The following is a 9,682-nucleotide window of genomic DNA, read 5'->3' on the forward strand; positions in this document are numbered from 1 at the left end:
TACGATCACCTTCCTTCAAACACTGCACTTTAGATCATTGCTTCCAAAAAGTTTCTTCTTGGGAAAGTAAGGTCTGCAAGCGACTCATTAAGTCTTTCTTCTCTGCCTATACTGCATCGTTAAGATTAACGTCCATAAGTTCTTCAAGTTTGCCTCTCACTCCCAGCATGGATTGTTGCCTAACACAGAAGGTGTTTTTTTGCCATTTATCAAGTGTCATTCTGGTATGTTTAATCTTCTATGTAACTCGGTACATAGGGTCACATGTGACATCAGTTTGCCAAGCATCTTTCACCAAAGGGTCACACTCAGGATGTTGAAGCCAAAAAGCTTCAAACTTGAATATGTGCAGCTTCTAATGATGAGCAATAGGGATAGTACTAGCCCTTAATAGTATAGGAATGTGATCAGAATCGGATAGTACTAGCCCTTAATAGTATAGGAATGTGATCATAATCACTAGGTGGTAGATGAACCACTTTTGCATATCCAAATATATCATACCATGAAGGAGTACACACAGCACGATCTAGGCGTAGTTTGGTTTCAAAATTCCACCATGTCATTCGAGTTCCTTGAAACCCTAAATCCAATAGTTCCCTATATCCCAACGCTTCACGAAATCCTCGCATTTGGTTTTCATCCCTTCTCGGGCCATCAATCTTCTCATCATTGTTAAGGATTTCATTGAAATCCCCAACCACAATCTAGGGCAAAGAATCCAAGTCAGACAACTCCCTTAAGAGCCGCCAAGATCTATCACATCCTGTCGTTCTTGAAAATCCATAAAAACTTATTAGTCTCCAGGTCGGATCCCCCGGATTCCCCTCCACCACCATGTCCATATGATGCGTGGACGTCGTCCCCATTCTAATGCGAACGTCATCGTTCCAAAAAACTGCAAGGCCACCAGATTGCCCCTTACTCAAGACAGTTTCCGAATTGTCAAACCCTAACGCCCTATGCAGCTTTTGAAAGTCTTCCTTTCGACTAATCTTTGTTTCACACAAGAAGATGATTTGGGGCCGATTCTGAGAGATCAAATCCTTCAAAGCCCTAGTTGTTGTGTCGTTGCAGATGCCTCTGCAATTCCAACTTAGAATATCCATATCCATGGAAAACGTACCTTGCTTTCTAGAAATCTAGAGAGTAACCCTAGCAGAAGACGGCTAGGTCAGGAAAATAGAGATATGAAATGTAAGTTATATTGGGGTTTACTCTGCGTTATTTTATTCAGCGAGATTGATACACCAAATATAATAATAAGAGATCTTAGGCAAGGTCATTATTATGAAGAACTTTTATTCAAAGGTATATACTTAGCAAAATTGAGAAAAGATATCTCATTTTGAACTTTTTAATATGCAAAACAAATAAGAGTTAAATGTTTGCGAATGAGAATATATTTCAATTTTCTCGTTACCAAGTATCTACTTATGTCATAAATATTACGAAATTTTTTTATTCAACGGTATAATTATCAAGCTCTTGATCTCGATTCGGCTCAGGGTTCGATCTCATATTGAGGTGGGGTTGATCGGGGATATTTTTTGGTTGATTATTGTGACTCGGACCAAGGCTCTGATTGGTCGACCTCGGATTGGCCGACCTGTGATTTAGATCCTACAACTTTATCAAGGTGGTGTTAGCGTTTTCTCGGGCTGCAGAAGTTGATCTAATTTTAACTCGTGTTCGTTGTGTTTAGTGGTGGACAAGCTTGGGTTCACCATGGTCAAATGGAAGGGTCGACCGCCAGAGGTTTTGGCAGCAGTAGTAGCAAGTTGGCATCGGGGGCGCTCGTGTGCTCTTGCCAACCTCTTTGCCTGAGTTTGGGCCTCTAGATTTAGGCCTGGGTCATGTGGGCTCAGCTTCCTTTAGGCCCATTTGAGTATGTCTGATTCTCTTTAGAATTGGGCCAAGCTGGAGGTGCCTTAACACATTCATCCATTACTTAGTGCTTTGGGCTGACTTGGTTCGAGAGTTTGACCTAATTCGGCAGTTTTGGACCTTTTTATGTTTTCTAAAGTGCCATTTTAATTCAAATCATGATTCCGGTAGAATTGGTACTTTTCTCGAGTTGGACTGGATATCTCACGTCTAGTATGTAGAGATAGCTTCTAGGAGTTTGCAAAGATGTTTCTATTCTTGTTTTGTTCAACAATTGAGTGTAGGCAGGTGAGATGTATATGATCTATTTTTCCTTAGGAGGCGAGGATATTTTGTTTTGTATTAGGCTTGCATTCATGCCAACGTCCCTGATTGATAATGAGCTGCAGTGCTGGGATAGAGAGTTGGTTGTTTCTCTGCCAATTGCTATATTTCAAGTTTAGTCAATCTCTAGCTGATTTGGTTGTTGATCTAATATTATCACTTTTACAAGTCAGAAAAAATATCTCATTTTGAAGTTTATAATATGTGAAACAAATAGTGTGAAATATTAGTATTTCATATATAAATTACAAATGGTCTGAAGATTTGATTATTTTTCACATTGGGAAAAAAAATTAACAGTAATGTAGTTTGACATTCCTTGTTAAGCTATTAGCCAGGGTCTATTAATCTCAAGCTCGGACCCTAGACCTGGCTTTTCGTTCTCTTGCACAACTCGCACGGTTGCACAAGACCAACTCCTGACTTATGTCCTTGCTACTGTTACGGGAATGAAGCTTATTGATGCATACAGTTTATATATATATAGACACACACACACATTTCACAAACAGAATTGAAGTGCCATGTAGTGACTACTTTCAGCACAGCCTCTAAAGCAAGCAAATGTCATCAAGACAGTGCAAAGCCTTTGCCACCAAGTGCTTCAGATCAACCCTCATCACTTACCCTCCACTGTCATTATCATCGATGATAATAGCCAACATTTCGAGGAATAATCCTCCACTGCCATTAGATAAAACTCAAGCAAAACACTACAGCAAGTAACCAACTAAAGCAGAAATTTGGATTGCATTTTGAAGGTATTCAAATCCAAAGGACATATTAATAGTTGATGAGTAGGTCAGGCCATCAGCCAACAAAAAACACTTCTCTAGCTGGCCCAACTATGATGAATTTACATTTAGCCACATCCGCTAATTAGATTAGACCGTCTGGTGTAAACTAAAATTGACTTTGTATAGAGGCTACTAGCAACAAAAGAGTGCCAATCCCAAAATGCAACACCACAAAAGAGGGTAACTGTTCTTTCTTTCAACTCTGATTCAGCAGAAAAACATCACATCCTTGACATACTCGTGCACATTTGGAAGGACCTGGGTTTGTGCAGCACTGCCACCGCTGCCTCTGCCAACTGAAGAAGCACCATCTGATGAATCGCCCTCAATGTAATAGCGTGCTCTAAAAGCAGCTAGATGCGCATAATAGGCAGGAGGCACTGCAGTACAAGTGTCAAGCATTAGTGGAACAATCAGCATGACTTGCATGAAACAAAGCACAAGCATATAGGAAATTAACAGGTTTAGTTTACACACCTATGGAAACTGAGCGGGTGCACCTTGCATATCTGAAGATTTAAGCAACAACATAAAATTAAAAAACCACAAAATATAAAGTGGGTAATAAGCAAAACTGAGATCATGCTGTACTCTTACGTGTAGCACAGATTGTTGGTGAGAATCTGCAAGCCATCAGCAGTGAAGTTGTTCTCATCAAACAGGACATGATAATGAGCTGGGCGACTTGTTCCCTACACAAACAGAACATTTCACATAAGCAAAGAAGATCAACCAATAGTAATACTCCACCAAGAGGGAGAAGAGAAACTACATGTAAAGCACAATTGTTATGAAGTTGACATCTACCTGAATTCCTGCATGGCTATTAAGATAGAAATCAAATTCTGTTGGATGGCATATCTTGGTATCCACCACAGTACCTAAACACAAAGATTGAAACAGTTAAATCAATGCACACACAGAGAGAGAGAGAGAGAGAGAGAGTGAATCAATGCAGCTAATTCTTGAAACCTGGTTGAATATTCCCACTCCTATCTGTCTGGTTGTCAGCAGGGAAAAGGCGTGTGTGATGCCTTTTCTGCACCACAACAAAAGTAACTGGTGGCATATACCCCTCCTCCAAAGAAGCACAGGCCTGTTACATCAATCAGATAGTTGAGAAAAAGTTGCTTGCAACCACTTTGCATCATCAAGAGGATAGATTTATTCAAACAACAAATCAGTAACTCAAGGAACTCTTTTGTTACACAACATTGTTCCATAATGTCATAGCAGCTCTACTATGTGATTCTAATTTTCAATCCATCCACAGAAATTTTTTAACAGTCACTAAGAAGATACCTTCCGTATCGCATCCATCTCATAGAGCAGAACTTGGCTAAACTGCCCTTCACTCACCCCATCCCTGTCAAATAGCAAGAATCAGATATCAGCAGTGTTGCTTCATATCGTTTGATCACAGGGAAAAAAAAAAAACAAACAAACAATTCTTACCTATAGAAGATGATTCTGTGCGGTTTTTGGCCAGTCGATCTTCGGAATGCAATGAAAAGTTCTCTGAGGAAACAACAATAAGAGGCATAAGTAACCAAAAAAAAAAACACACAAACCCTCCAGAGGAGGGGGGAAGGTGTCTTTACTTTCCATACCTGATCATTCCTGAATGAACCAGCCCTCTTTTCTCATCATGAGTTAATTTGTAAAGATCTTGGATGATTTCTTGACGATGATTCTGTGCTGACAGGATTCCTCTATACTTGGAGACCTCTGGCCAGTCCATTGAGGCAACCACCTGTCAAGAATAATATAACCAGTTAACACAGAAAAGCACAAAAGATTTGATGAAAGGAAACAGCAGCAATAAAATGAACTTACTGCTGCTATAGATGGGCTACTGTCTTCCCCAGCTTGTGGATGAGTGACATCAGCTCCAAGGATGATTGTAGGACGATCACTGACGAGAGGAATCCTCCTCTGAATGGCATCATTTAAGACTGTGTTTCTACCACCAACCTTGACATTAATCTTAAGAGACAGATTTTCAAGGTATTGCTTACTAAGCTTTTGTGCTTGCTTAGGATTACAGCACTGGGAGACAATTCCAAGCTCTGTTTCACAAATTCTTTTAATGGGACCTGCAATAGAAAGATGACAGAATCTGAGCATAACTTTACAGAAAGAGAGCACAATTTTGGGTCATTTTTAGCTCCTCACCATAAGATCCTTTGACATCAGGCAGGATGATAATCAACAACTGAAGATGTTTGCTGGCTTGTCCCATCTCATTAAGTCTCTGGACTGACTGCTTGTGAATATCTCTCAGAACCCTCTCAATTTGATTAGGATGAGCTGACTGTACAGGAAGTAAAGGCTCGGAATGGAACTCCTAGAAAGTAAAAGGTCAAGAAGTCAATTAAAGCACATCAAGGCAGAAATAGCACACTAACGAATCAATTAGAAGTTAGAGACATACCACCCCTTTACTGTTGCACATATAGACGAGATCCTCACAAAAGCGATAGTTAAAATCTTCACGTGATCGAGAGAAATTGACAAAAGCCCAGAAATCCACTTTGGCACCATTAACCATTTTCTACAAAACAAGGAGTGCAAAAACAAAATTCACTAATTTACAAGATAACCTTGGTTTTAATTAAAAACAGAAGCATTTATATTCAATATCAAAAAACCAACAGCAAACATACAAATACTCATTTGCAAGGGAGTCTAAATAAATCTGAGAATGGGGAAAAAAAACACAAAAACAAAAAAAAAAACCCTCACCTTATTGATCATGTTCCATGCACCCATCCTCGGAGTATCCTTTGTTTCACGACCACTCTCATGATACTTAAGCTGCCACAATGAATGTAATCACTCATTACTATATGAAAGATCAATATTGCTTGAACAGCTGAAACATAAATGAGCAGTAATTACCATTGGAGGTGGTAATACTCTAGCATCCACCAGTGCCATTTGTTCTTTCACTTGCATTCCAAATTCTTTGTTTACAAGATCCTCTCCCTTGTAATTATTGTGCATCACCATCTATCAATTGTACATATGTACCAACGTAAGCACACAACACAAGATTATCAAGATTCTATAAAGAAATCCTTTTTTTTTGTCAACATAAAACACAAATCTACCTTCAGTATATTGGATTCCCTCTCCCGGGGCCGTTGGCAAGTTGCTCTCAGCACGTTTGTCACTTGCTTTTCATTGAGTCTTTTCGTGTATCTCTGCCCAGGAACAATTGTAGCGAGCTGCAGGAAAAAAAAAGTACATTCATAAATCATCCCCCAAAAGGTTGGTGTGAGAATAAAAATAAAACTACCAACTAAATAAAATGTATATGGAGGCAAGAACAAGAGAACCACCTCCATGGGCAAATAAGCAGGCCTGGAATCATTGCCAGATTGAAGGGCAGGCAAAGCCACCTGTTTTAGGCTAATGTTGTACTTCTCACGATAATACTGAACCACTGATATTCTGGTTTGATTATCCTCAACAGTGAACCTAAATCCCAAAGTTCAACAATATGTTGTCAGTAAAAATACTGAAAACAAAATAACTCAAATAAAAGCTCACCTCATAAATATTAGAATACTCACGTTAACTGGCTTAGAGGCTGCACAGATACTCCAGTAATTCGATAACTTCTGCTGCCTCCACAGCTCATAGTTACCTTGACTCCTTTCAGATTTTTCTTCAGCTGTACATAACAATCACAAGTTCCACATGATTTATTTTAAAATAGCCATGCTAATACAAAAATTTACTCAAAGGAGGTGATATCCCACGAGGACCATTCAACATTTGAAAGATCGGAGAAATACATACAAAAAACTGATTATATGCTGAAATTTAATGTAGCTCATTGGCAGAAGAGAACAATATATTGGCGATAGACCCGTTGATAGAAACAATCATCAATACCTTCAGACAATCACGATCCGACAGACCCCTGGATAAATCTCTGTACCCAAAATGTTTCTTAATAAACTCTGTCACCAGAATCGGATCATAAAAAGCCCTTGCTGAGATATCTGCAAAAATTACATTAAACTGAGTTGAGGTATCTTCCTACATGGCCTAGTTTAAAGAGAAGTTAGGAAACATAAAGTGAAAAAAAAAATACCAATATTTAGGGATAGACCACACTGGGTTGGCCTTAGGCTTTGGTAAAAGCCTCTCCAGTATTCCAAGCCAAATTCAAGGTCACCTCGAGGACCCAGATCAGGGCTAAAAAATGACCTACCAACCACACAGTATCTGTACAAAGGATATAAAGTTAGAACCAACCAATGTGTAAATGTTTTGAAAGCAACCAAATCATACATACAGTGCCTACAATTATGCATATTAATAAACAAAAACATACTTCTGTGATGGTGCAGCTCTAAGAACAACATCAAGCACTTGGATGGTCTCTTGTGGAGTTTCATGTAGTCTTCCGCGTAAGAACTGCTGCAGTTGATACAGGTCAGGCTTGTTTGCCAACTTGATACAGACCTTGAAGTCTCTATCTCTCCTGTATGAGAAGAATGCAAACAGATATTGGAATCAGAAAACAGAGCAAGCCTTAAGAAAATAATGAAACCAAATACAAGAAATAAGGCCTTATATGGATATACCTTCTTGATGCAGATCCAGCTCGACCTTCTCTCTCAGGTAGCTTGACCACAAACTCCTTTGAAGAGAAGGGCAATGACCCAGCAGTGTAGATACTCTTCATGCCATCATATGCTGGCATTCTCTTTCCCAAGTGAGACTCAGAGTACATCTGAACCAGCTGGTTGATTACATCTCTGTTTATCTTCTTTGATGCAACTTCAGGGCTAATTGATACCTAAGGCCATCAACGAAAACATTTAAGTCTCCACATTATACATTAAGAAGAAGAAAAAAGAGCACACACTACAGAGAGATTATGAGGCCAGAAAATTTCATTACTGGGAACTCAAAACAAATTTCAGACACATAATACATAACCACAAACAAAAATAAGAGAGAGAAAAACTGAAAGAAAAAAAAAAAAGTTGAGAGAAAATTTTGCACACATCTCAAACAGTACAAAGCCACTGTAAGAGAGTAGAAAAATGACGGGATATAAACCGAAATTCGAAAAAAACTATGTGAGGAAAACAAATTTAACATCAAAATGGCGGACGTGGAAAACAAATTTAAGATAAACAACAGAAAATTCGTCAAAAATCATGGAAACCCACATCGAACCATACAGAAACCCAAGAACGGACAAAATCACAATCAAAACCAAAAAGTAAATAGAGATAAAAACAGAGAGCTCATAGCCAAAACCAAAAAGCAAATAGAGATGAAAACAGAGAACTCACATCATAGTGATGCAGATCTCTTTCCCCAATCTCGACCAGAAAATGATTGGCTCGGACTTGGACTCTTTGACCAGCTCTACCAAACCCCGGCCTCACTGGGAACCTCACGGCCTTGGATGACGACGGAGCCAATGCAAGCTTCTCTTCCATCTCACTCGCCAGCGAAGCCGCCGCCGCCGATGAAACAGGTGCCGGCGCCGGAGCCGGAGCCGGAGCCGGAGCCCTGCTTGACGAGGCCACAGCAGGCTGATGAGTACGAGCCGGCGCCGGTACCGTGCTCGACGAGGCAACAGCAGGCGGCTGAGCACGAGCCGGCGCCGGAGCATACGCCGGAGCAGGAGCAGGAGCTGGAGCAGGGGCCGGAGCGGGCGCGGGCGCCGGAGTGTAGCCTGAGCCTCTGGCCTGACCGCCGGGATTTCCTCTTCCGCGGCCGCGGCCTCCGCCGCCGCGACTACCGGATGAACCGCCGCGATTGGACATTGCGGTGTTGGCTCTCAGTGAAGAAGAGGAGGGACTGGAATGGGGTTTTAGAGAGAGAAATGGAGTGGTTTGCGTTTTTTTGTGTTTTAGAGAGAGAAGTTCTGGAAGGGAAAGAAGCGTGGGGGAGGGTGGGAGTGAGAGAGAGAGAGAGAGAGCGTGCAGGTATTTATACCAACATCCGGAGACGTGCTGAGGAAGGTTTTGGCGTTTGAAAGACCAAGAAGAGAGAAATCGTTTTAAACTGTGACGGGTTTATATGACGATTTTGCCCTCGCCCACGATCGGACCGTACGGAAAATTCTGAGCTTTACAGACACGCACCGTGTGATTAGGCAAGCGCTTTGGGATTATGCCCACCGTAGTGGGTTTAGTGTGGGAGAGAGAGTGGGGGCTGGCGATGGGCAAATTGGTAATTACGGCAAACTGCCACGATAACTTGATTTGGAAGGGGTTGGTAGAGGAAACGTTGGGTGCTTCTGGCTGTTAAACGTTAATGATTTAAAATTTTGCTTTGTCATTTAGTAATTTGACTACTTTTAATTGGTTGGAGAATTATTGGTTTAAACTTGCTTGGGGAAATGAAGCATTATATTTGTAATTTCTTAACTCTCTTATTGTGCTAATTATTTGGGTTGCAGCTATGAATCAAGCTCTTGATATGCTGATTTCGACATTTTCAAGCAACTTCAAAGGTTTATTCCTAGGAGAATGTAAATGAGAGTCACTTGAAGATTTCTGGCAATTTTAAAAGGAAAAGTTTCATTTATCGTAAAATAATAATGAGAGGTTTGAATTAGAAATTTCATCATTTCGTATTTTTTAATTATTCTTTCTAATATTACGTATTTACCGAAACAACACCAAAATTCTATT

General features: G+C 40.3%; 1 protein-coding gene across 1 annotated transcript; it reads right to left on the minus strand.

Moving 5' to 3' along the window:
- Positions 1 to 2,934: 2,934 nt before the first annotated feature.
- LOC112165863 (protein argonaute 5) lies at positions 2,935 to 8,960 on the minus strand. Its single transcript, XM_024302563.2, has 21 exons — positions 8,330 to 8,960; positions 7,610 to 7,824; positions 7,357 to 7,506; positions 7,114 to 7,247; positions 6,912 to 7,021; positions 6,587 to 6,687; positions 6,353 to 6,491; positions 6,122 to 6,238; positions 5,910 to 6,020; positions 5,754 to 5,825; positions 5,443 to 5,562; positions 5,184 to 5,355; positions 4,845 to 5,104; positions 4,619 to 4,761; positions 4,464 to 4,526; positions 4,311 to 4,374; positions 3,981 to 4,104; positions 3,816 to 3,889; positions 3,606 to 3,700; positions 3,486 to 3,517; positions 2,935 to 3,388 (listed from the first exon to the last, which is right to left on the minus strand). Exons 1-21 carry the CDS (start codon positions 8,807 to 8,809, stop codon positions 3,216 to 3,218), a joined length of 2,949 nt encoding a protein of 982 aa, XP_024158331.1. The 5' UTR covers positions 8,810 to 8,960; the 3' UTR covers positions 2,935 to 3,215.
- Positions 8,961 to 9,682: the final 722 nt, after the last annotated feature.

The sequence above is a fragment of the Rosa chinensis genome, chromosome 5 (genome assembly GCF_002994745.2).
Source record: "Rosa chinensis cultivar Old Blush chromosome 5, RchiOBHm-V2, whole genome shotgun sequence".
Classification (NCBI taxonomy): domain Eukaryota; kingdom Viridiplantae; phylum Streptophyta; class Magnoliopsida; order Rosales; family Rosaceae; genus Rosa; species Rosa chinensis.

What these genes read in the sequence shown, in the direction of transcription:
- LOC112165863 (XM_024302563.2), bottom strand. Translation starts at nt 8,809, where the DNA reads ATGTCCAATCGCGGCGGTTCATCCGGTAGTCGCGGCGGCGGAGGCCGC. An exon ending in CAGCCTCTAAGCCAGTTAAC is followed by an intron (nt 6,492 to 6,586) that starts GTGAGTATTCTA and finishes TTTGGGATTTAG; the next exon opens with GTTCACTGTTGAGGATAATC. An exon ending in GGGAATCCAATATACTGAAG is followed by an intron (nt 6,021 to 6,121) that starts GTAGATTTGTGT and finishes TACAATTGATAG; the next exon opens with ATGGTGATGCACAATAATTA.